The sequence below is a fragment of the Corvus kubaryi genome, unplaced genomic scaffold, assembly GCF_017639235.1.
Source record: "Corvus kubaryi isolate FWS band 111438036 unplaced genomic scaffold, C.kubaryi_AGA036_p1.0 37383, whole genome shotgun sequence".
Taxonomy (NCBI): Eukaryota; Metazoa; Chordata; class Aves; order Passeriformes; family Corvidae; genus Corvus; species Corvus kubaryi.
In genome coordinates this window covers 1-24,526 of record NW_024581125.1, presented here as the reverse complement: position 1 = coordinate 24,526, position 24,526 = coordinate 1, and the positions used below count along the sequence as shown (strand labels likewise).

Genomic DNA, 24,526 nt, shown 5'->3' with positions numbered 1-24,526 from the left:
GGCAAAACCCATCGCTGTGAGCAGGATTCGAACCTGCGCAGGGAACCCCTATTGGATTTCGAGTCCAACGCCTTCACCCCTCGGCCATCACAGCCCCGGCCCCGCCATCGGGGGACAGCCGTGCCCCGGTGCGGGCGGCGCCGCGCTGTGGCGGGCAGCGGTGCGGGGCAGTGTGCGGGGCAGTGTGCGGGGCATACGCGCAGCGCTCTGCCCCCGCTGTGTCCCGGCGGGGCTGCGGGCGCGGGCGGTGCGCAGGGAGCGGCCCCGGGCCGGGGTTCCCGGGCAGCGGCGTCCGCGCAGCGGCCGGGCCGGGCCGGGCGAGGGCGGGGCGCGGGAGGGGTAGCGCACCCCGGCTCGTTGGTCTAGGGGTATGATTCTCGCTTAGGGTGCGAGAGGTCCCGGGTTCAAATCCCGGACGAGCCCTTCTTTTTTTGGACATCCCCACCCTGCTCCCGCCTGGCCGGTGCGGAGCCCGACGGGACCCGGCCATCGACTTTTACCCCTCAGGGACACCTGCAGGGCCGGGGCTTTGAGCTTAGCGTGGCACACAGAGCGTCACACGGGGCTGTGTCCTGTCCCTGGAGTCCCAACCCATTGGTCCTCAGAGTGATCCTATTTTTGAGGTGGCAGCGGGATGGGGATGGGCTGGGAAGGCCTGTGTCTCTGGCCGTGGGACACCCGTGGCAGTGGGGCCGGTGAGCGCCATGGTTCAGCTGGCCAAAGTGCCTGTCTACTAAACAGGAGATCCTGGATTCGACTTCCAGTGGTGCCTGGGTCTGGGAGGCTGTTTTACCTCCCTGCCCCAAGTTGGGGGCACTGCTGGGGGTTTCCCACTGCCCCTTTTTGCCCTTCACAATGATGGTGCTGACTCAGAGCAATTTGGATGCACACTTTTACTGAAAGCTTATTTCAGTGTCCCCAGGGTCCCCCGCTGGACACAGCAGTGACCAGGGCATCTCTCCCACCCAGGAGCCACTCCTGTCCCTGCCCTGTGGCACCTGCAAGCCTCACAAGCAGCAGCAGGATCTGTTCCCCTCGGCATGGCTGCCCTGCCCACAGCCCACCCTCCAGGCTCCTACACCTGGCAGGGCTGGCTGGAGGGACCTGGCAGCGTCTCAGGTACCTTCCCAGGAGTGCCCAGACCTGTCCAATGGTCAGGATGAGCCACAGGAGAGGGCGAATCCCCGCTGGGTGGGGAGAAGGGAGCTGTTTGGATCCCTTTCCAGGTAGGTCACCCAGAGCCACCCAGCATCCCGGGGCCAGTGGGGGCTTGGGGTGGTGTGGGACCAGGGCACTCTCCTCTGCCCCTCTGGGCTCCCACCACATGCAGGATGAGATTTGCACTTTGCCTTTTTTGCCCTTTCTTTGTCGGTTTTTTTTTTTCCAGTTACAACGAACAGGCATAATCACCGACAATTCTGATGGGAAAAACCCACCTATGCCTTCTGTGCCCACACTCCCCACAGTATCCAGGGTATCCATCCATGGTTTTAGACCTCCTTTGTCCCAGTTTGCTCCCTGTTGCACCCACCTTTCGGAAGATTATCGCCTGGCTGCTCAACAGCCACTATTGGCAGTAATCGCTCTTGTAAGGATTTCTGAGTGCTTTCTTTTCCACGAGTCTTGGATAAGAGACTTCCAGCGCCTCCACATAAGGAGCTTGGCTGGCCCTTTAGGAACTACGTCAATTTTTCCTGCCATCCCTTTCCCAAAATCTGCAGGGCACCGGTGACTTTTGACCCTGGGGAGGATGCAGATGCCAGGGTAGACCAGGCACTTGCTGGTGCCATTTCCCCTCCCGCTCCCGCCGAGTCCCCGTGTGCCGCAGGAATCCGAGCCCAGCCTAAAAGTCCCCAGTCCTCTCCGCGCGGCAGCAAAATCCCGACGAGGGTGGGATTCGAACCCACGCGTGCAGAGCACAATGGATTAGCAGTCCATCGCCTTAACCACTCGGCCACCTCGTCCCGCCGCGGGGCCGTGTCGCCCCCTGCCGGCCTGAGGCGGCCGCCGCAGCCCCTTCCCGCCCTGCCCCGCGGCCCGTCCCGGTCCTGTCGCCGGTTCGCGCACTGGAGGCCCAACGTGAAATCGGCGTCGCAACGCCCTCTTAGCGCAGTAGGCAGCGCGTCAGTCTCATAATCTGAAGGTCCTGAGTTCGAGCCTCAGAGAGGGCAGTATTTTGGGGTTTCTTGGTTTTGTTTTTTTTTTTTTTTGCGGCCGCGCGAGGCGGCTCCGCGGTGTGACCGGCCCGGACACTACGGGAGCCTTCGTCCGGCCCCCGCGGCGGGCGGTTCCCACGGGGCGGGACCCTCACGGGCGCGGGGCGGGCGGAGGCGCGGGGCGGGCGATGTTCCTACGGGCGCGGGGCGGGCGCAGGCGCGAGCCGTGCGCGGCGGGACGAGGTGGCCGAGTGGTTAAGGCGATGGACTGCTAATCCATTGTGCTCTGCACGCGTGGGTTCGAATCCCACCCTCGTCGAGATTTTGCTGCTGCCCTGGGTCCCCCATCCACAGGTAAACTATATGGGGGGGCCGGGAGAGAGACCAGCCCCCCCCTGCAGTGATACCCCAAAACGCCCCCGGGTAAAAGACAGCAGCCACCCCCCTCCTCGAGAGCATCCCATATCATGAGCTTTTACAGAGGAACAAGGCACCTTTCAAGCCACTAAAAATTTTATTGAATACAGAACACAATTTACAGCAAATTATATGAGCCACACGCCCAAAGCTCTGTTAGGTTTTGACAGCTGGATTCCAGGTAAACTGAGAACGTCAAAAGCAGGACACAGGCCTCCCTTCACATGGAACCAGTTAAACTCAACAAAACTCAGCCCAACAAAAGCATGTGGAGCAGGAACAGCCTCAAAGCACACACTTTCCAATTTAAATTTATTTCAACTTAGCATTAAGCTACTATTGCTATTTTGGGTTTAAGAGAAATAATACAAATGAAATGTTACTTTAGAAAACTGTAAAATTACTTTTTTGGAAGGCAATCAACAGTTTCAGACTACTGAGGATTTCAGCCGGGGTTGGGCACACTAGATAATCAGTTTAGTGCAGTAATTTATATTCCACCAGGCAGAAGGCTCTGTTTGAGAAAAATTGGCTGATTTTGTAAGAAAAATAAAAAGATTAGCTGTATAGGAATACTGCAGACATGAAGTACATCTTCATATTATTTACTGGGAATTAAACTAAAACCAAATGCCTTCAACTTCCAAAGGCTTTTAAATGCTGGAGAATGCAGGCAATCTGCTCTTCCAAAAAAAAAGGAAAATTGTTTCTCCATAGCTGTTTACTGAAGACTACTGTTTTCCAGCATGACATGGAATCTGTGGAATAAACACCTCACACCCGTTTTTAATGCTGAAAACATTGAATAAAATAGAACTTGGGCCCAGAAGAACAAAAATTCTTCTGGATGTGCACTGAGCAACAGGAAGTATAAACAAAAACATGGCCAAATGCTGCTCCAACTTGAGAATCATAGTTTTGACATTCCTGGGAACAGAATAGGAACTTTAAACCACAGTGCTGCTGCAAGGCAGTTCCTGCATGAAGGAAGCACAGACTGAGACAACATTTCAGGGACTGTCTGTGGAGAGCAATTGGTCCAGTGCTCCCACAGACCCATGCTACCCTACAGCTGAACCTGATAAAGCTGTGTTTGCCCACAATGCTGTGGAGAGCTGGGAGAAACAAAAAACACCACTGCCATTTAAGGCCTTCCAAGAAAAAGCATTTGACTCGTCTCCGTGCCTGTGGAGCAGAAAAGGAGGGAGTCCCAGACCATCCATGACACGGGGCTGCGTTGGCCCTGTGCAATGCAGCCATGTGAGAAGGGCCAAGGGCCCAGGCCCCACGGCTGCTCCATGTTCTCATCCCAGGAGAACACCTGCTTGTTCTGGAACGTGCCCCAGGAGTGCACCTGTTCAATCACCTGGACATGGATTTCTTTCCTGAATCTCCGTGTCTCAGCTCGGCTCAAATGTCCACCATGTCCACCAGAGCAGAGAGGTGGAGCTCGGAGGCAGCCTCAGCCTCCTCGGTGGCTCTGAGGAGCTGCTGCAAGTGTTTGAGTCTGTCCGACAACGCAGGGCTTCGCTCCAGTTCCGGAACCTTGTGTCCCTCCTGACCCCCAGCCTGGGCAGAAAGAGATGAGACTGAGACTTTCTCCCAAGGTAATTCCCACTACGGGTTTTGCAGCTACTGCACTCCTCAGAGCTTTAGTTTAGCTCAGAACCACCTTCTCTTACCTCTTGAGCAGCTGACATGGGAGTCTTCACCAAGGGGCAGGTGGCAGCTGGGGTGGAGAGCAGAGATTGGGGGAGGTAGAGAGGAAGACCCAAGAGATCCCCAAGGGGCTCCATGTCCTCAGCTAGGTATTGCTGCAGCTGTTCTTCAAACCTGGATGGGAAGGGCAAGAGCACCAGTCAGATGGCAGCCTGGATTTGTCCCTGTAACCGATGTGTTACACTTAGAGGGGTTTTTTGGGTTCAGAAGCATCTTATCTCCACAGCCATATTCAAACAGTCTGATGTACCCCACTGCAACTATCGAAATCCATCACAGAAGAATGCGGTACAGAAAGGAGCCACACAGACTGAAGAGACTCAACTTATGGGAAGGCAGAAGAGACAAAAACCTCTTGGACTAACCTCAAAAGCTTTAGTACTTCACCTTTGTGATCTGCATTGCTACGACCTGACATCCCAGAGAGGACTTTGTAGACATTTGTGACACTGGGGGACACACAGACCACTGTACACACTGTACTGCTTCAGGCCTGGTGGCGTGACTGACCATAGAGTTTCCAAACACTGCCGACAGCTCCAAGAACTTCTACCATCCTGGACTGTTCCCATGACGCACAGAGGAGGTAATAGGGAACTGCACTTTTGTGCTAGATGAAATCAGATGGAACTCGAGACAGTCTGGGCTCTTTTCTAGCACAGTTTAACTTCCTATTCCATACAAGTTACAAATTGTTTACAACCCTGGGCTGGAGCTGCAAGGAAAAGATGCTGCTCTGGGAACTTACCTCTTGTTTTCTAATTTTTCCCATTTCAGCTGTGCCAATGGACACTCCTGGGCCAAGGATGTGTCTCTGAATTCATCTGTGCTGGGAATGCTCACTTTCTGACCTGGCAGCATGCTCATGCCGGAGCCATATGGACCCGGCACCATGGAGATGCTGTAGGGTTTCTTAAAAGACTTGGGAGATTTTAGGTTTGACCTGAAGGACGCAGGAAAAAAAACAACAAGCAAAACCACATGAATTGGTATGTGTTGGTTTTTCCCTATTAGCTTGAACCTTGGAAATAGCAGGGAGTGAGAAGCAATCATTTGGAGAAATAATGCCCGTGTGCCAGGGTCCAACACACCACCACCTGTGCATGGGATTAGAGAGGAACTAATCTGACAAGAGCACAGGATTCACCCCAAACATCACTCACTACACAGCAGAGCTGCAGCTAAACTTCCAAGAGGGAAAAGAGTGGCTAGGGAAGTGAGCTAGATTTGACACCTCAAATACTTTATTGCCACACAGCTCTAAGGCATCCTTCCCCCTCAACCTATCTAGCATTTTCTCAGACTCACACTATTTTCCCTCCATGCTTTGCACAACTCCAAAGCCTCAGCAGCAGGTTTTTTTGGCAGAAGTTAATTTCTCCACTTAGACACTTTCAGCACTCCCCAAGCAATCCTTTCTCTGAGAGCTGAGTAACCCTGTACAAATAAAATCTGCTTACTACCCTGTTTCAGCTTGTACATCATTTTAGGGGAGATGTACGCAAGCAGGTTCTGGGAAGATGCCAAGTGCTGGTTTTCAGCACCATGCAGGCTCCCTCACCTCTCGTGGCCTTGCCGGATCTCCTCCTGTGTCCTCAGCCTGGCTTGATCCCACGAGAAAGGCACAGTGTAGTTCTTTAAATGCTCCTTGAAGAAGTACACATGAATCTGACCGTCTTTACTTACTGCTTCTGTGAATAAACCCAAGCCCAACGTTTATCATTTGCACAGGTTCTCTCCTTCAGAAGAGAAGCTCAGTATTAAAAGGGCAACTTGGGAGAAAAGCGATTGTTCACTTTCAAACACGTTTCAAACACAGTCTGGGACAAACTTCATTAATCAATGAAAGTGATAATTAACTGTGGCAGCCTGCCCTCCATGCTCACATGGCTTCTGAGGGGTAACTCTTGGCCTTTGCTTAATGCAAACCCTCTCCCACTGGGAGGGCAGGGCTGAAAGACTTTGACCAGAGCCACGTCTGCAGTCACAGGATCAAGTCAAGCCACAACCAATACTAAATACACACTCCAGAGAGAAGACACGTGCAGAACACAGCAAGACCACAGCTGCCTCCCTGCTACACATCACGTGCTGCTGTATGTAAAGGCACCGCTGGCACCATATTAAATACCATCACAAAAGAAGCATCATCCATGCTGCAGGAGGACACGATACCTGGAGCAATAGGTAGTTTGGGTGGTTTCCAGTCTCTCAGTTTATGATCAATACAGACTGCCAAGATACAATCCCAAGGAATCTCATCAACAGAAGGTCCATCTTCATCAGAGTTGCCAGTTGTTCTGGTTTTCCAATTTTGGTAAGTTTTCCTCAGCAGATTCTCCACCTGAGACTGGATCAGTGGTTGAGTGTGGGAAGAACTTGCAATCTGTGAGACATACTGAAAAATCATGTGGCAAACAGGACGCCAGGGAGCTGTGGAACAAAAAAGCCCAAATTAAGCTGCAAGAATTTGTGACAGAACCTACACTGCACAGGCACATCTTGGAGAACAACGTGCTGCCAAGAAGATACTGGAGTGTGAAGTACCTACCACGTAAAGGAGGCAGATCTAGGTATGGGATCTGGAAGGACAGCACAGCCTTCTTCAGCCAGGCCAGGTGATCTGGCATGTTCCACTGCAGGTGGGGCAACACCTTGTTACCCCCAGCTTCTGAAAACTCTGTGACAGGCCAAGACAAGTCACAAAGGTGCTCTGAGGATGCCACATCTGACAGGAACTGCAGCACGCTGTTGTAGAGCTCTATGATGACCCCAGGCTCCTGGGGTGGCAGCCCAGCTAAACGCCTCTCCTTCCAGTCGTGGTAGAAACGCTTGCCAAATTCTCTATCAATCCCATCCTCAATGTACTCTTGAAGGGTCTGGCTGCAGAGCTCAAGGGAGGCAGGACACTGGGATACCAGCCAGCCCACAGCTGCAGAGACCTACGACACACAAAAGAGGGAGGGTTGGAAACTGCTCTGCAATGATCGGGACACAAAGGATTCAATCCTGCAACCCTAAGTTTGAATAACACTCTCCAAGAGAATATGCAGCAAAAGGCCAATAAATCAGGTATCATCATACCAATATTTGCAACAGTAATTCTCCAGCTAGGTGGCCATAAACTGAATTTCCACACAGCAGGCTCAGGAACAGACAAAAAAGAGGCTGTTCACATGAGGTATAGGTATGCAGTGGAATTCCCTGCTGCAGGATGCTGGGGTTGTTGAAAACTTATCCAAGAAAAATTGGACAGATTCACAGAAATCTGCGCAGGGTGACTATACCATGTCTGATCATGGCAGTCCTTGAAGTGCAGACCTAAGTTGTGAAGGTTTGTGGGGGAGCATCACTCTGGGCTTGTCAGGGAGAGATCTGTACAATCTTCTTTGTGTACAGAACACGAGAGGATAGAGGCATCTCAGTCCCATCCACCAAGACGGGGTAACTCTGGGTAATCTCACAGCAACCAGAAGAGCTACAAAGGGTCCTCTGCATTTTACGTCTAAGAGCTTAAGGATAAAAAGGTTTACCCACCGTCAGCACTACTCTGTTGAGCAGTAAGACAGGCAGGGCTGACAAGAGTGGGTTTAGGTAATCCATGAATTTTGGTCTCGGTGCAGTTTTCAGTATTAGATTAAATTGGGGTTTTTTGTAGCAAATGGCACTGATCTCTGGTCAGTGAAAATACAAAAGTCACAAATAATGGAAAGTAATTCCTGAATCTTGCTGTTCCTACCTTTCTGGTGCCTTCTAAGTCATTGACAGAGCCTGGGAGCTCTACAATGGTGTAGTCTGAAATAAGCTGGGCTGAAATCAAGTCCTGGAGCATCAAACCTTGAAAAGTAAGAAAACTCATCATGTACACAGAGAAAGAACGCAAGTCCTTGGACCACATGCTCTGCATTGCATTCACTGCATAGCTGCTCCCCTCCATCTCTGCCCACAGGCTCTCAGGATCAAATACTGTATGTGAAGGAAAACTGGAAGCCAAAACTGGTGAGTTCTTAAGGCCTCAAGATTTTTAGGGAAGCTCTGGGAAGTGCTGTACTTCACAGCTTCTCCCTTTACTGGATGATGTAATGAGAGGCTGCACCAGCCACAACACTTCTACTTGGGGCAGCCCTAAACATTCATACTTTCAAGACACAAAAATAATTACGTACCATCTTCTACTTCTTTCTCCATGGCCTCCTCTTCCTGACTGGGGACTAGAACCACCAAGGGAACTATGGGGTGGAAAGGTTTGGCCTGAAGCAGCTGTTTCAGCTGCAGCAAAGCTGAAAGCCAGTAAACATCATCTTCTGCAACATCTTCACTCCTAACTCGGGGCGGCAGGAGAAGAACAAGGCCACCAGTCCCAAGCAAGTCCTTTTGTGTCTCAGCCATATCAAGCTCTGAGTCAGAGAGCGCACCATGTGCCACCTAGACAGGCAACAAAGACGACAACAGTGAAGTAGCTAAACAAAGCTTTTTTCACACCAATATCTGCAGTTTATTGTCACTGCCATTCAGCTTTCATATCCTTTTCCAGGAGCTCTACACAGCCTAAGATGACAAGCTGTTGTCAGGGCAACATGGATGTGTCTGATAGATGAGCTGAGCAGAGAGTGTCCTTCAGCACCTGCTCTGGGACCAGGAATTGATGATTCAGGTTCTGCTACTGCAGGTATTTCTCAGCTGATTGAAACCAAAGAAAAAAAATCCATCTTTTTCCAGACCTTTTCAACAACCCTATCCCTCCCAGTATCATCTCCCTCCATCTGACAGGACACAATATCCACTGGAAAAGAGCCCACCCTACTCTTATGGCCTCTTAGGTATCATGAAATTGTTCTCACCTACCTTTATGCACACACTGACTTGAATGCTTCTGCTGCCCTGCATGACATGAGAACTAAATAACATCAGTGTTTGAATTTTGCCGTCTGTATGTGAAGCATTTTTCTCACAGATTTTGTCTCCCATAAACTTGGCTTTCAACCAATCCATCAGTATCCTAGCAAACAAAAAGGAGGGCTTTGGGGGGTTTTGTTGTCAAAACTGGCATTTTAGGGTTTTAGTATCAGCACCTCTAAGATACCACAGTCTATCATAATTCTATATATTTAGGTTATGATAAATAGCCCTAATAAATAGCTATAAATTTTCACGAAGTTATCATCTATCAAGGTTTTGTTTTCAGTATGAGCAAAAGGAATTAAACAACGTTAGAAAATACAGATCACTGTAATAAATTACAGCTATATTGTTTAGAGTGCTCTGGAGGAAAAAAAACAAGCTGGAAATTTGACATGGTACAGGCAAAATTACATCAAGGACTGTGTATTACTGATCTTCTTCTACCTAAATAAAAGAAGTTTGAGAAAGGGACCCAGCAGTCAACTCCTTCAACCTACCTATTGGGATCATCCTTGGAATATTCATCATCACTGGGCAAAACCAAGAGTGCCTTCCAAAAAACGTGTTCTTGTTGAACTGGAATATGTTCTGTGATTAACGAGACGAGATCCAGGGGAGTCCAAGCTAAATCACTTAAAGAGAGACAAAAAAAGTGGTGAAAAGATCCACCCCAGGGCTCTTTCCCACCTGAGGAATGTCTGCCTTGCACTGAACAAGTTACAATACTGCAAGTAGCGACTGTTCAGTTAATTCTTTAGATCTGTTGCTCATCCTTCAGGAACTGCAGCTGCTAAATCTGATACATGAGCCTTACTCTGGGAATTTCAGGAGCACATGTGTACTGCTTTACTTCCACACTGATCCAACACACACCCAGGCCACTGGAGAGCATGAGGAGCCATGGGAAGCCAGACCTCCTGCTGCACTTCAAACATCTCAATCGGTATTTTCCTGCCACAAGCCAGGTCACTGATAGGTCACTTACTCCTCTCCCCCCATAGCCCATCTGAGACCCCATCCCACCCAGGTACAGAATCACACCCCATAGTACCCATCAGATCCTTAAAATTACTCCAGGGAGGACCATCTGGCCCAACACTTCCACTAATTTAGTGGAAGGTGTCCTTGCCCATGGTGGGGGGATGAACAAAATGATCTTTAAGGTCCTTTTCAACCCAAACTGTCCTATGGTTCTATGACTTTCCTGTTCCCTTTATTCCAAAATACTCCCGGGAGCAAGGCTGTAAGTGGACACTCAGGCATGGTTAGCCATACCTTTTGGCCATTTCTGCTATCTCTGGCACGTCTGTTGCAGCTTGCTTCTTAAGAAAACAAGAACCAAACCCCAGCCTACCTTACCAACTGCTGGTAGAAGTGCTGAACTTTAATTTCATGCACTGTCTTGTTTCTCAGCCAGTTCAATCTGGAAACAAAATATTCTTGGCTGTATTTTTTGGTGTAAAACAGGTACTTTAAAACAAATATAAGAAACACTGAGGCCCGGGAAATATTACAGAGGCTTCAGAAAGTTGCTGTTAATAGAAGAATTTATTTGGATTTTCAGTCTTGGTCATGGCATTTGTGGAGAAAGTCTTTTGGGGGCTATTTAAGAACAAACAGTTCTGCAAACCCAACATTCACAATGGAAGAATTTTTGGTAACTTATCTTCCTAAAATCAACCAGATTGCCAACTGATGCCACTGGAAGTATCCTTACTTACCTCGTGCAAGAGATTCCCAACTTTCCTCCATTCCCCAGGTTTACAAATCTCTTGCACAAGTTCTCCATGGCTATAGGCCACTCTGCACTGGGGGACAGTGCTTTCAGCTGATGTTTGGAATCCAAGCCACAGGGAGCAGCTGGAAATGCCCTCATCTGACGTTTCAACTTTGTCCGAGCTGCCACTGCTTCCCTCCACCTTTGGAAGAGAACAGATAAATAGGTCACATTCACAAACTCTTCTGCAGACCTTTGTCATCAGGTATTTGTACCATGGACACCACAACAACCACAACACACTGAGCAGGTGTCCAGGAAAACCACTGATCAACAGAAAGAATACAAGGATAAACTATTACAAGTTTCTAGGCAGAATGAAGCTGGAATCTCTACCAAGCTCATTACCTGACTACAACAAGGTGTGGTTCCCTGCCCACATACAGTAATTTAGCAGAGGCTGGTACTAAGACTGTAAGGTCTACCCTTATCATGGAGGTAAGGTCTCAAATAGAACACAACCAGACAGCTGTAGTTCCATCTCTGTTAACTGCTCCATGCCAGTGCTCCCAAGAGAAGCAGCTAGTCCCAGGGTGGTGACTCACCGTTTTAAGTACTTGCAGAAACACTGCAGCTCCTGAAGGGTTTCCTTGGCAATCTGGAAAATCTCATCCTCCAGAAAGAGCTCCATGAAGTGGCCACACACTTCTTCTGAACACCGGGCAATCTGGGCTTGCCGGTCTCTTTCTGAGGCACATCTGGTTCCAAATAAAACAAACCAAGATTCTGCTGAGGTGAAGACCTCCAGCAAATGCCAATTCAATTGGCTGAGATGCAAACAGGGAAGTCCATCACATTTAGGAAACCTTTGGGAAAGCAAACACCAGCATGCAGCACGTTGTACACACCTTAACTCATTGGTTGAAGCTTCTTTAACACATTCCTTTATTACTTCTTCCATTAATTCCATACCCACCAACTGGCTCAACTGCTTTATTAACTCTTCTCTTTCCTGCTTTTGCCTGGAAGGACAGAGAAAAGACTTACACAAGTGAAAAAATTTACACTGGCAAACCTGCTGCTTAGCTACACAAGCACCACACGCAGCGTCAAACAGCTAATTCACCTAAAATTGATATCCCAGTATCTGGTTTCTAAATAAACAACTTTGCATGGAGCCAGGTTTCCCTCAAAACCACGGATGACCATAGGGTTCCTTAAGCAACCTGGTCTAGTAAGTGGCATCCCTGCCCATGGCTAGGATGGAACTACATGTTCTTTATGGTCCTTTCCAAACCAAACCATTCTAGGATTCTATTTATTCTTACCCCAATAAGCTACAAACAAGTAGCTCGCTCAGAAGGAAAAGTTCCTGCATGCAGCAGGGCCAGGATGCATGTCCCTTTCTGGAAGCTCTGGATAAATAACAGTTCCTAAAATTCCCACCCACCATTTTCACAATAGCTCTGAGGCTGCCAAAATGCTAACTAGCAGATCACCTGAGAATGCAGAGGGGAACCCTGCCTCCACAGTCCCAGGGGAGTTTGAGGTGAGACTGTTCTGCTCCTGTGGCAGAAAGACACAGGGCTTGAGCAGAGGCACAAGGACTCAGGTTGGCACCTGCTGTCCTTATGTTGTCCAGGGTGTACCCAGCCCACCCTGCCCCACAGCAAAAGCCGTGCCTCACCTCTCCTCCTCCACTCTGCGCTGTTCCTCCTGGACACGCTGCCTTTCCACACTGACCACGTTTCCAGCCACTTCTCTGAGGATCTCCCCCATCACTTCAGTCACGAGTTCCTCCACGGTGGCCTCTGAGGCGCTGTGCAGAAACAGCAAATCTCTTCTCAAAGCCAGGTTTTCATGCAAAGCCCCAAGTCTATGCTTTTCTCAGCCACACCTTGCTCTTTGTGGTGGGCTGATTCCAGCCATTAGCCAAGCACCCACACTGATACTGGCTCACTCCCCTCCCCACACTGGGACAGGGAAGAAAGTAGGAAGAAAAAAGGAAAACTCATGGATGGAAATAAATAAACTGTAATGCAGAAAGGCAACACCCCCACTCCCCCATCAAGCAAAATAAATGTAGCCCAGTCATCGCTTCGCACAGGAAGAGCAGTGCCCAGAGGGTATTCAGCTAATGTCCACCCTGAAAGCCGCAGATCTCCCAACTTCTTCCTCTAACCCAGTTTTATTGCTGACCATGACATCACATGGAATGGACTTTAGTCAGTCTGGGCCAGCTGTCCCCATTCAGCAATTATCAAACACTGGTGGAACAACAATTGTTTGGGTCACATCCCACATCTACGACTCTACCAACTGCCCTGGAGAGGAAATGTTTATGAGAATCAGAGAAGGAGCCAGATCTGGACTTGCTCCTCTTGTCCCCCTTTGGGCACCTTCCCTTCCATGACAGAGGTTTCTTGCCAGACAAAGCTTCCAGAAGTTTGGGTCAGCCTCCCCTTAGGCTAGAGCTGGGATGTGACAGACATCTGAAGAAAGGTCTGCTTTCCCTTCCACTGCATCAGTAACACGGTCTCCACCACAGACCTGGCAGTGCTTAGTTTTACCATCTTCACACACGGTGCTGCTACGGCAAGGGGCAGCTGTGGTGACAGACTCCAGGAGAACCAGCAATAAATGCTCTTTACCAGATGGCAGCAGCCACGTAAGCTGCTCCTGCTCTGCCCACTTCTCTGCACTCTCCTTTGAGGACGTCATGCACCAGCCCGTCCACCACTTCAGCGATGTCCTGCAACACAGCAGAGGAAGCAGCTGAACCAAGGTGCAGTCCTTCTCAGGATGGAACTGGGAGTAAACTGGGAGTAAGGCTCTCCAGCCTTGCTTAATTGACTGTAATTCACAGCATCATCTGTATTTCTGCTTACAAACTGAGCCAACTTGACCAAACACAACAGCCTGCAAACTTCAGACTATTTAGACTATCTAAAAGGTTAGTAACAGCCCAGAAACAAAAGCAGATTTTTGTACTAAATACGGGCAAGTCAATTTAGGAAATCATAACTAAGGAGAGAGACTCCTATTTTTTTACTTTAGACTTCCATTCTAGCTGATTTAATTCCAAATGATCAGGTCTAACCTTCACTGACATTTACCATTATCTAGGTAGAATATGGCAACTGTACTGTACAAAGCAATGAGACACCGAGACTGGTTCAGCATCAGCACACAAAAACTTGTGTGGGAGGGAGAAAAACAGCACAGGTACATGGGGTACACATTCAAGACCCAGCATTCATGGTCACATACCCACAAAAAGAAACTTTGTCATGTCTCATCTGACATACATGCACATTCCAGAAAAATGAAATACCCTTAGAATTTGGTTACCTTTTATTATATTTCACAGATCTTTCCCAAATATTTCCCTACCGTGTCCGAGTAGCCAGGCTGAGGCTTTGAAGGGGGAGGCTCAGGCTGTGCCGCAGGCTGGGAAATGGGCTGTGCAGGAGGCAGGACTGGCACCAGCTGACGAGGCAACAGTGAGGGCAGAAGATGAGCTGGGGGCTGGACTCTTACTGCTGTGGCCTCTAAATCCACACCTCTGCTTTCCACTCTTCCTTCTTGAGAGGGGAGAGGAGAAAAATTCAGGAAACCAGATCAGTCACAAACAGAAGCAGATCTTTTCTTCAAAAAGCTGGCTTGTGTGATAAAACTCAGGAGGTCATAAAATAAATCCGTAACAGCAGCTTGTTGCCTTAAAGTTAAAAATATATCATAGAAACTATTTTATATTTATAAATGTTTTATACAAAACAATTAAAAATTTAATTGCACATTATCCCCAGTAGCAAGCACATATATTTCCAAAAAGGCAACTGTTTTAAGTCAGGCACATCTGGCACCTACACACACTATCTGTACTTCCAGCAAGGACAGAAAAGCACACATTCAGCCAACCTGAAAACTGACATGTTTATACACACAGTGCAACAAACAGCTGCAAATAAAAACATGCAAACTGCAAAGGGAAGTTGGCTTTCTGAAGTAGTCAAACATTTGTTATTTCACTTATGTTGGCAAAATTTGGATCAATAGTGTATTTCCTGAATTGGGAAATACATTTTAATAATCAGGTTGTTCTTGGCTTTTACAGATACATAAATACACCTGAGCAACCTGGTCTAGTGGAAGGTGCCTCTGCCATGTCAAGGGTGCTGGAACTAGATGAGCTTTAAGGTCCCTTCCAACTCAAACCATTCTGTGACTCTCTTATGACTTAAATTGTAATCCTTTCATTACATCTAAATTTCCATGCCATTTCAATGTCTGAGCCAAGAACAGTTCCTGCTCCGTACATTAAACCTGCTCACAGAACTGACTCAGCAGTGTGTTCTGAGCAGTACCTAAAAAACCTAAATGAGGTTTGCTCTCACCTGGTGCTTCCCCGCTGGGTTTTTGGCTACTGCCAGCCTGATCCACAGAGGTGCTTCCACCAATGTACTTGTTCTGCCCGTTGAAGCTGGACACGGGTACATGGTGGGGCACTGGGGGCAAGGGCCCCCCATTCACAACCTCCCCAACAGAGACAGTGAGCTTCTGGCTGACAAACGGGGATTTACGTGGTTTGGGTAATCCATCTGGCTCCAGGAAAGCCGAGCGATTCAGCTCCACGTAACCCCTGCGGAAAAGTGAAAGTAACAACCAGGAGTACATCCTCAAAGCTCCAGTAACCTACGGGCTTTCACTTCTGAAACGTATTGTTTCTGAATGCTGACAGGAATAGACCACTAACTGGCATCCTCGAGGGGATTTTTCCTTCTCCAGTTCCTCGACGTTCCAAGTTTGGATGAACATTCCTTACAATGTATGGATTTCCATGGCAAACATCTGTGAAACAGCCGGTTTGCACCGTTCAGCTTCATGCCACCCTACAGGCATCACTACAATGCCGGTTTCCCAAGAAGCAGAACTGTATCCTTCTTTCCTACAGAGACCCCATCCCTTGTTCTTCGCCTATTCTTTCTCTGGATCCAACCTTCAGGAGCAGCTCCCCCACATTACCCCTTTGCATGGCATCAGGCTAACCCTCCCAGGCATCATTTTCCTCACACTTACCCATCTGATACACTCAGCCCATAGTAACTTATAAAATCAGTTGCCTCCTCGCAGTCTTTGAACAGCAGCATGCGGACCAGGTGGTCCAAGGGGAACACTGTACTTCTCTGGGTGCTCACAGTGTAGGCAATATTGAGGGATTTGAGACCATCCTTACGAATCTGGGGGAAAAGGCCACGTAACTACTAGGAAAGAGCCCAGAATGTACTATAAAGTGTACAATAAACATGAAAATCGTGTTTAAATCCACCAGTACTTTGTCATCACGTATACACACAAACAATTATTTCGATTTAACTTTCTTTCTAAATTCTATGCGCTTGCTTTCTAGTTTCTGTTCCTCTTTCATGGTATTTGTTCCGAGCATATCCCTTTGTGATTCTTGCACAGAAAAAACACCTTGCAAGGGCTTCTGAAACGGCAGGCTCATATTTGCTTTGCAAGATTCTCAGGACTTCCCAATTATTTTTCAGGGAAACATGTATTCTCTGCTTCCCAATTATTTTTCAGGGAAACATGTATTTGTACACAATTACAAGAAAAAAAAAAAGCATTTCCGTATTTGCCTTTCATATCACAGCAGAAAGCTCCTGATAAATTTTTAACACTTCTGAAGAAGCAGTAACAATATTATTTTTAAGGCTCAATATCTACTAAGTTTTCTGCTGATTTTCCCCCAAATCCCAGACTGTCTTACTCATTAACACTTTAAAAAATATCCATCTGTCTTTTCCTCACCTGGTTGAAATAACAGTGTAAGAGGCAGGCATTCAGATAGGAAGCTGCTTGCACAAGCTTGAAAAACCTCACAAAATTGTTGCTGTTTAATGCAGCAAAAGCTTGAACTGCAAATCTAACTTCAGGCGAGTTTCTAACCTCTGGATGAAACTGCTGAACTTCTCTGTGGAACAAAAGACAGCGACAAACCTTTTGCTTCAATATTGAACAATCAGAATTCAACAGCACAGAAATTAAAATTTAACAGCACAGAATTAAAATCAGGAGCATTACAATTTGTCTGGATTTAATTCTAAACTCAATTCTTCCCAGAGGCAAAGAGAGAAAACAAGTGATGTCTTGTTCCCACCTGAGAATATCACCCTTGTTGAGATTCAGCAAGACATTATAACCTCGGAACTCTGCTTCACTCTTGCAGTAAATCCCCTTGTTAGCCAAGTCCTGATACATCTCCTTCAAGCTCTGCAGGCATTTAGTCATGTTCTCATTGTTGATTTTGGCATCAAAGGAGGACATGGGCTCTTCACACAAGTGGTGAGCACAGTGGATGTGAAAGCGAGTGCACTTCTCAATCAAAGACACCATCAGCGGGTTGCAGAGGTGTTGCTGGGTTATGTCCTAACAGAATGATAAAGAGTTCATTACATGTCTTTTTAAGCTAGTGGAAGAGCACAGTCACCTGGCAGTACCTCTGGAAAACCCATTTCACTGTGCTTTGAGTCACTCTGCAATTCAAAACGTTTCAACAACTATTGCTTTTTGCTTCCCTTTTTTACAGCACGATGGGATCTTTTGCTTTTTATCACCAAACATCTCCATCCACAGTGCTTACCTTTCTTATTCCACGCGTTCTGTTCCAGACGAAGTCATACCATTCTCGGTAGTTTCCTTCTCCTTGATCCATAATGTTTGTCACTAAATAGTCCATGGTCATGCTCAGCACCTCAGAGGGTCTCAGTTCATGGGGCAAAGGTTCCTCCTGATCTGCTGAAGACCTGCTATATTCCTTGATTGCTGCTGCATGATCCACCTGCAAGAGGTGAGGAAAAGAATCAAAATCCGAGACGTATGTACGACTTTGCAGCAGTAGATTTCATCCCACCTATGCCTTTAACTTCAGTAAGGAGCAGACTACTGAAGCGTTGACTTAGTCTCTCATAACCTTCAAGACTATATATGGTTACAGATAATTACATATAATAATGTAATTATAGCTTTGGAACTATAGTTCTAATTAACTACATAAAAGACATGACAGAGTGAAAAAGCAATTCTTGTTTTCCAATGGGGAATTGAAAGGTAATAATGAAACAGCCTACAGAATTTCTGCACCAGAATTAACCCTGTAATCAGCTAAACAATACTGACAGCTCCAATGAGCATCAGGCATACTGATATCCTGGGAATCTCATACCTTGTCAGATCCTAGAAGCAATTCAAAGATGCTGAGCTGGTTTCTTGTCTCCCTCATGTAACGCTCCTTTTCAGGACACATGTCTGGGCAAGTGCCAACAACAGTTTTTGCTTTGCCAAGATCAGTCCTTTTTATTCGAGCTACAAAAAAAAAGAAAGAAAGAAAGAAAGAAAGAGTTGAACAAACACAAAGCATCTCTTGGGTTTTGGTTTTTTTGCTTCACGATAAGCTATTACACTGATGTGCCAAAACATCCCTGAGCATGTACGGCTGTACCCAAACCTTGATACAGTCAGAAATGAACGAGGACGGGGTTCTCCCCGCTCTGAGGCCTGTCCAGGGATTGCACATTTTGAGAGTTTTGATGAAAAGACTGAAGCTTCTAAAAGATACCCAGCAATTTCAAAATTCTGCATTAAGTGGACAAGAAGTCTGTCAATATTAAAAGTAAGTTCTTAAATTAGAAGTAGGATCAGTTTTGAAACTGCAAGAACAGCTTGGAAGGCATTACAACGAGCACTGTGAAACAAAAGGACATTTTTTGAAATAATTCTCACCTGTACAATAGTTTGAATTTGGACAGATACTAGAGGGACTGGCACAGGTTGCCCAGAGAAGCTGTGGCTGCCCCAACTCCTGCAAGTGTCCAAGGCCAGGTTGGATGGGGCTTGGAGCAACCTGGGATACTGGAGGGTGTCCCTGCCCATGGCAGGGGGTGGGAGTGGATGGGCTTTAAGGTCCCTTCCAACTCAAACAATTCTGTGGTTCTATGAAATGCAGTTCATTCATTCATAAGGCTTTGGGTAACTTTCTTTAAAGAATCTGTAAAGGTGCAGATCTCCCTACATGCCCTCTTCACAGAAGATGAACATTCTGCCCTTCCCTCTACACAAGAAATTGCATGTGCAGTAAGTAAAACAGATTTGTGTGTCTTACAAGAAAAAAATACAAAAAGTAATATACTAGGAGAATATTTTACAGACTGTTCCACATTAAACACTCCTTTAAGAGTGTTTAAGTGTTTTAACAGCTTTGCCACAAAACCCAAACACTTACTTCTTTCCAGCAGAGAAGCAGATGTTACATTCATTAACTTGTGTTAATTACCTTGTCGCATGATTTTGTCCCTCTGGTCCAAGAGCCTGTATCTCTCTTCAGGCGTCTCAGCCACCAATCCCACCAGATTACTGAGGGACAACAGTGAAGCTCCCAAGCCCTCTGAGCTCTGCGCTTCAGAACTGGAATCAAACAGCTCGGCTTCAAACTGCAGCGCCTTTCGAAGGCCAGGCTTCTTTGCTGGAGAACTAAAACCAGAAAAGGTATTACTGAAAGGGTCTTAGAGGGGACAGAAATGGACAGCTCTTGTAGCATTTTGCATCACTATGGCACAGCAGTTTGTACTTTTAAGTTAGGAACCGGCTTGCTGGTGCAGAGATAAAACCAACATGCTTTCTATAGCAACAGAGATTATAAAAAAATTTTACAGACCCCAGATACAAACATAATTTTTAAATCAAGGAACATTGACTCATTCTCAACATATGACTAATTTTATAATTATGTATACATATCAAATGACTTTTGTCAGACTAGACACACCATTGAGGTATGACAAAGATCAACCTTGCCACTTCTGTGACTGCCACAAACCAGGAAGACTGTTCACTTGAAATGAGACAACGATCCAAACTACTCCAAAAAGGAGACTCTCATTCCACAGAACTCTAATTGCCTCCAAAGGAAACTGCTTGCTTGAGAAGCTCATTGAATCACGACCACAGACAGTGTCATTACTGCTCAGTCCTAGCTGGGCTCTGCAGTGTTTGTTCACTTCTCTCATGCCTCACACATGCTTTCACGAACAAAATCCAAAGTAGAAGACCCTAATAAGCCACTAAGAGTATCCTTCTGACAAGGTGTGAGAGCTGTGTGCTTCTAATTCAGACAAACCAGAAAAGAAGGTAAGCACCCTCCCTGAAGAGGGCATGACTATTTGGCACACAATGATCACCATTTTTCTCCAAGCTTTTCCTGCCAGGTGGATTCCCAGAGGAGAGGACATACCTTCTCCCAGGCATGACACTGCTGGCAGAGGATCTTATTAAAGGTTTTCTAAGAGGGGAATGCTGATAGCTTTGCTCTTCACTGCTTTGCCTTCCATCATCTTCACCTGCTTTCTTCTCCTTGGATGAAAATTCTCTTTTTGCTGGACCTGAAATGACACGTAAACATGAAACCAGGTACCTGCCAAGCAATTTAAGCAACAGCTCTTTCTTGACCTCTTTCTTGGGGCTGGTGGTGAAAACTAAGACTCCAAATCTTGTACATGCATGTAAAACTTCCACAACAGCTTGCACTAGGACCTGTATCAAGTTTCCAGCACTTGCTATCAAGATCATTGCTCTATAAAGAGTAAGTTTTTTTCAAGAAAATATCACTTAGCAGTAACAGTAATTATCAGTAAATGAAGTCTGATCCTCAACTGAATCAAAGTTCTCTCAGGTATGGGATATAATCCAAAAGTCATAACTCCGTATGGAATATGAATCCACTTCACCTGCATAAATCAAAATTCCCAGTGCTCCTATTGAAAATATTTATTTCACATACCCAATCTTAAGACTCAGGTCAGCATGAGTTAACACTTGCAGGAAGGGAGAATTTCTTCTCCCAACAACAACTTTTCTATCAACTGGATTTCTTAAACCCTCCCAGCGTAGTTATTTCAGAATGCTGCCACACGTGCTGCCACAGACATAACACCACGATAAAATGACACAGGCAAAGAGGCAGCCCTAGAGCTGCTGCTTCAAGATGTTAATTCTCAGGGAGACAACTCTGCAGCTGTTTGTTTTCTGGAAGGCAAGGCTGTGGTTGGTCAAAGCTGAGGTGAAATATTCATCTGCTGGCAGCTGAAGTGCACCCCCAGGCTAGGATCTCACAGGCAGACACACTGCACTCATGGAGCTAAGAAAAGGGAAGCACTTGACATTATAAGTATTGCCCTGGGGAGTGAACAATCTCCTCTTGCCCTAATCCCAAGCACAGTCTGGAATCCAGGAATCTGGAATCTAAACTCTGTAGGTTGTTCTCTTTTTTGGTTCAAACAGTGTCTAACTGTTGATACGCAGAACAGCAACGTCAGCAGACACTGCAAAGGTTCTCAGGACACTTTCCTTAGGTTGGTTCTCAGAACCTTTTCCCGAAAGCTGGAAGCTCACATCCCAGTCCATGATCTGAGGCAGCAGCAAGGCATTTCAGACTGGGTTTTCCTACATCCCCAAAGAACATCCTACTTCTGGACAGAAGCACAAAGTTGAACATCACCATATTGCTGTTGTGTGACTGCTTCAAGGATTCAACCGTGATATCTCCTACTACGGAGATAATTTAGGTATCATTCTCAGCACAACAGGGATAAAAAAGAGCAGCTGGCACACTATTTATACAACACCCAGTAGTCTGGAAACACAGACTTACTTGTTTTCTTCTTTTGCCAAAATGTTACTATGTCTTTGTGCAATTCTTTCGCTTTTTTTCTGGCAAGAACTGCAGAGGCCTGAAAGAAAACAAAAGCAGAGTATGGAAACCTATTGGCATCACAACACTGAAACCCACAGTACAGTTTTTGCCAGAGAAACATTTACCGATTCCCAAAAAATTCTGGTTGCTGTATTTTAACCTCACTTAAGACCTACATGCAATCAGCTGAACTGGTCTCCACAAAAAATGCTGCTTTTCTACAACCAGGAGTGTAGTTTTCATCAGCGCTGGACCCCAAGCACTCAGATTTAAATCTTTCTTCATGGGATCAGAGACTGGTTTGGGCTGGAAGGGACCAGAAAGACCATCCAGCTACATCCCCTGCCATGGGCAGGGACACCTTCCAGTATCCCAGGCTGCTCCAAGCCCCGTCCAACCTGGCCTTGAACACTTCCAGAGATGAGGGAGCCCCAGCTTCTCTGGGCAACCTGTGCCAGGGCCTCATCACCTTCAAAGAATTTCTTCCTAACTCCTCTTTTAGTTTATACTGTTTCCCTTTGCCCTCTCCCAATCGGTCCCTGTAAAAAGCTGCTTTCTCTCTTTACTGTAAGCCCCCCCTTTAGACACTGGAAGGGGCTCTAAGGGATCCCTGGAGACTTCTCCAGGCTGAACACACCCAAGAGTAATGCCACTTCTGATACTCACGTGATCAAAAAAGTGGATAACAGCCATTTTTTTATTACGCCTGGTCATGATCCGACGAACTTTTACGAACTGGCCAAAGTGTTTTTCCAGTATGGTCCTGTCGTTGAGGTAGTCAGGGATGTTCTTGCACTGGATGGCCGTCAGCTCGGCGGCAGGCAGGCCCCCCAGACCCTCCGTGCTCTCGCTGCCGCGGCTCCGGCGAGCAGGGGCGGCGGGGGCCGCATCTGTGACGAGAAAGAACATGACAGCAGTCAGCAGCCACGGAGAAACCCGGGCGGCCGCGCTGCCCCACCAGACCCCCGCCCACCTTCGCGGGCGGGCTCCCGGGCCTCGGCCGGCGGCGGCTCCTCGGCGGGTCCCCGCTCAGCCTCGGGGCCGTCCCCGCGCTCCCGCTGCTCGCGGGCCTGGCTGCGCAGCAGATCCTCCAGCGTGCGGCCGAACAGGATCCCGCCGCGGGGCCGGCTCAGCACCACCGCCCGCTTCTCCGGCGGCGCTGCCGCCCGCCCGCCCGCCGCCGCCCGCCGCGGCGAGCGCTCCCGCTCCTCCTTCCGCTTCAGCCCCTTGGACGGCGCCTCCCCCGGATCCTCCGGCAGCGCCCGCGGGCCTCTCTCCTCCGGCCGCCCCAAAGCGGCGGCGGGACGCGAGAACGAGAAAGGCTCCCGCGCCACCGCCGCCTCGGGGCCCGTCTCAGATGCGAAGCCGAAGGGCGACGAGAAAGCAAAGGCAGCGGGAGCAGCCGGGCCCTTCTCCGTCTCGCCGCCGGACACCGGTTTGAAGGCGGCGGCGCTCTCGGGCGCCTTGAAGCGGAACTCGGGAGCTGCGAAGGCACCGCCGCGGCCGCCACCCAACGCTTCGACGGAGGTCGGGAAGCCGCCCAGGCTGGTGGGCGGCCTGAAGCTGAATCCCGCGTTTCCCGCCGGGGCCGGCGCCTGGCCCAGCGCGTAGGGCGGCGCGAAGGTGGCGGCGGGCGCGAAGGGGAGGCCGGCGGGACCGCCGCCCTGGCCGAACACGGCGGGCTGCCCGAAGCGCAGCGGCGGCGGGAAGGAGGGCGGGCCGCGGAACGGTCCCCGCGCCGACATCGCTGCAGCCACAGCAGCGGCCTCGGACCGCCGGGAGGAGCGGGATCCGCATGCGCGGGAGGGAGAGGTCCCAGCCATGGGGCGGAGTCCAGTGGGGAAGTGGGCGGGGCTACGGCGGCGGCAGGCCCGTAGGGGCGGGGAGAGAGGTGGGACCTGCGCTGCGGGCGTGGCTTCCAGGTGATGGGCGGGGTCTCTCCTGCGGCTGGGGTCTCCATTGGTGGGCGCCGGTGTTGGGGGGGGGGGGGCTCCGGGGGCGGGGCCTCGTTGGGTGGGCGGGGTCCTGGCGGGTGGCGGCGCCGTGATGAGCGTGGCGCTGCGGAACGCGCAGTCCGCCGTGCCCGTGCGCCGGGCCGCGCTGCGCCGCGCCGTGTGCGCCCTGCGCGCCGCCCTGGGCGCCTCCCGCTTCGACGTGGGGCTGGTCTGCGCCGGCAACGCGTTGATGCAGCGTCTCAACGGCGCTTACCGACAGTGCCCGGAGCCTACCGACGTCCTCTCTTTCCCGTTCCACCAAGTGGCGGCGGGGGAGCTGCCGCGGCCGCGCTGCCGTGACGAGTACAACCTGGGGGACATCTTCCTGGGGGTGGAATACATCCACCAGCAGTGCCGCGAAACCGGGGAGGACTTTGACGATGTCCTGACGGTGAGCCCCGCTCGGGCGTGGCGGGCGGCGGGGCGGGCGCGGGGCTCGGTCGGTAACACGCGTGTTGTGCTCTCGCCCCCCGTGCAGGTGACGGCAGCCCACGGATTGTGCCACCTGCTCGGCTACCGGCACGACACGAAACCCGAGTGGCAGCAGGTGCGGGTGCGCCGGGGCTGGGGAGGGTGTGCGGGGTCCGGCACGGGGTGGACTAGAGGCCCTGGTAACAGGAGCCGGGGCTTGCCCGGGGCTGACCGCCGCTGCTCCCGCAGATGTACCAGAAGGAAGCGCAAATCCTGGAAGCGCTGAACCGTCTCACGGGCTCCCGCCTGCGGCCCCTCACCGCCGGCCTCTTCTGACAGACCGAGAGAGGCCGGGGCTCCGCCGGCGCCGCCCCGGACGTGGCGTGGGGATGGCGGCGCAGGGGCCCGGCGGCCGCTGCCCCTCGGCGCTGCCGCTGCTGCTGCTCGGCCTGGCCGC

The 24,526-nt window shown here is 49.3% G+C and overlaps 2 protein-coding genes and 5 non-coding genes across 8 annotated transcripts; 4 read left to right on the top strand and 3 right to left on the bottom strand.

Moving 5' to 3' along the window:
* Positions 1 to 12: 12 nt before the first annotated feature.
* On the bottom strand, positions 13 to 94 carry TRNAS-CGA. Its single transcript has one exon. It is a non-coding gene; the product is annotated as a tRNA-Ser (tRNA).
* Positions 95 to 351: 257 nt separating this feature from the next.
* TRNAP-AGG lies at positions 352 to 423 on the top strand. Its single transcript has one exon. It is a non-coding gene; the product is annotated as a tRNA-Pro (tRNA).
* A 1,459-nt stretch (positions 424 to 1,882) lies between these two features.
* TRNAS-GCU lies at positions 1,883 to 1,964 on the bottom strand. Its single transcript has one exon. It is a non-coding gene; the product is annotated as a tRNA-Ser (tRNA).
* Positions 1,965 to 2,098: 134 nt separating this feature from the next.
* Positions 2,099 to 2,171, top strand: TRNAM-CAU. The gene has a single exon. It is a non-coding gene; the product is annotated as a tRNA-Met (tRNA).
* A 222-nt stretch (positions 2,172 to 2,393) lies between these two features.
* On the top strand, positions 2,394 to 2,475 carry TRNAS-GCU. The gene has a single exon. It is a non-coding gene; the product is annotated as a tRNA-Ser (tRNA).
* Positions 2,476 to 2,651: 176 nt separating this feature from the next.
* Positions 2,652 to 23,502, bottom strand: LOC121667992 (minichromosome maintenance complex component 3 associated protein). Of its 2 annotated transcripts, XM_042035309.1 has the most exons (28): positions 22,638 to 23,502; positions 22,331 to 22,554; positions 21,623 to 21,701; positions 20,207 to 20,354; positions 19,250 to 19,446; positions 18,143 to 18,282; positions 17,561 to 17,758; positions 17,078 to 17,346; positions 16,729 to 16,891; positions 15,991 to 16,151; positions 15,309 to 15,553; positions 14,305 to 14,495; positions 13,563 to 13,663; positions 12,599 to 12,730; positions 11,820 to 11,933; positions 11,517 to 11,669; positions 10,916 to 11,113; positions 10,549 to 10,617; positions 9,692 to 9,826; positions 9,138 to 9,291; positions 8,459 to 8,717; positions 8,032 to 8,129; positions 6,844 to 7,234; positions 6,468 to 6,725; positions 5,854 to 5,983; positions 5,041 to 5,235; positions 4,256 to 4,406; positions 2,652 to 4,142 (listed from the first exon to the last, which is right to left on the bottom strand). In XM_042035309.1, exons 1-28 carry the CDS (start codon positions 23,485 to 23,487, stop codon positions 3,984 to 3,986), a joined length of 5,562 nt encoding a protein of 1,853 aa, XP_041891243.1. In that variant the 5' UTR covers positions 23,488 to 23,502; the 3' UTR covers positions 2,652 to 3,983. The 2 variants fall into 2 exon arrangements, with proteins under 2 accessions (XP_041891243.1, XP_041891244.1); XM_042035310.1 differs by lacking the exon at positions 5,041 to 5,235 and having other exon boundaries at positions 22,638 to 23,470.
* Positions 23,503 to 23,699: 197 nt separating this feature from the next.
* Positions 23,700 to 24,517, top strand: YBEY (ybeY metalloendoribonuclease). The gene is made up of 3 exons (XM_042035312.1): positions 23,700 to 24,049; positions 24,137 to 24,205; positions 24,319 to 24,517. The coding sequence occupies exons 1-3, from the start codon at positions 23,711 to 23,713 to the stop codon at positions 24,403 to 24,405; spliced, it is 495 nt and encodes a 164-aa protein (XP_041891246.1). The 5' UTR covers positions 23,700 to 23,710; the 3' UTR covers positions 24,406 to 24,517.
* The last annotated feature ends 9 nt before the right edge of the window (positions 24,518 to 24,526 follow it).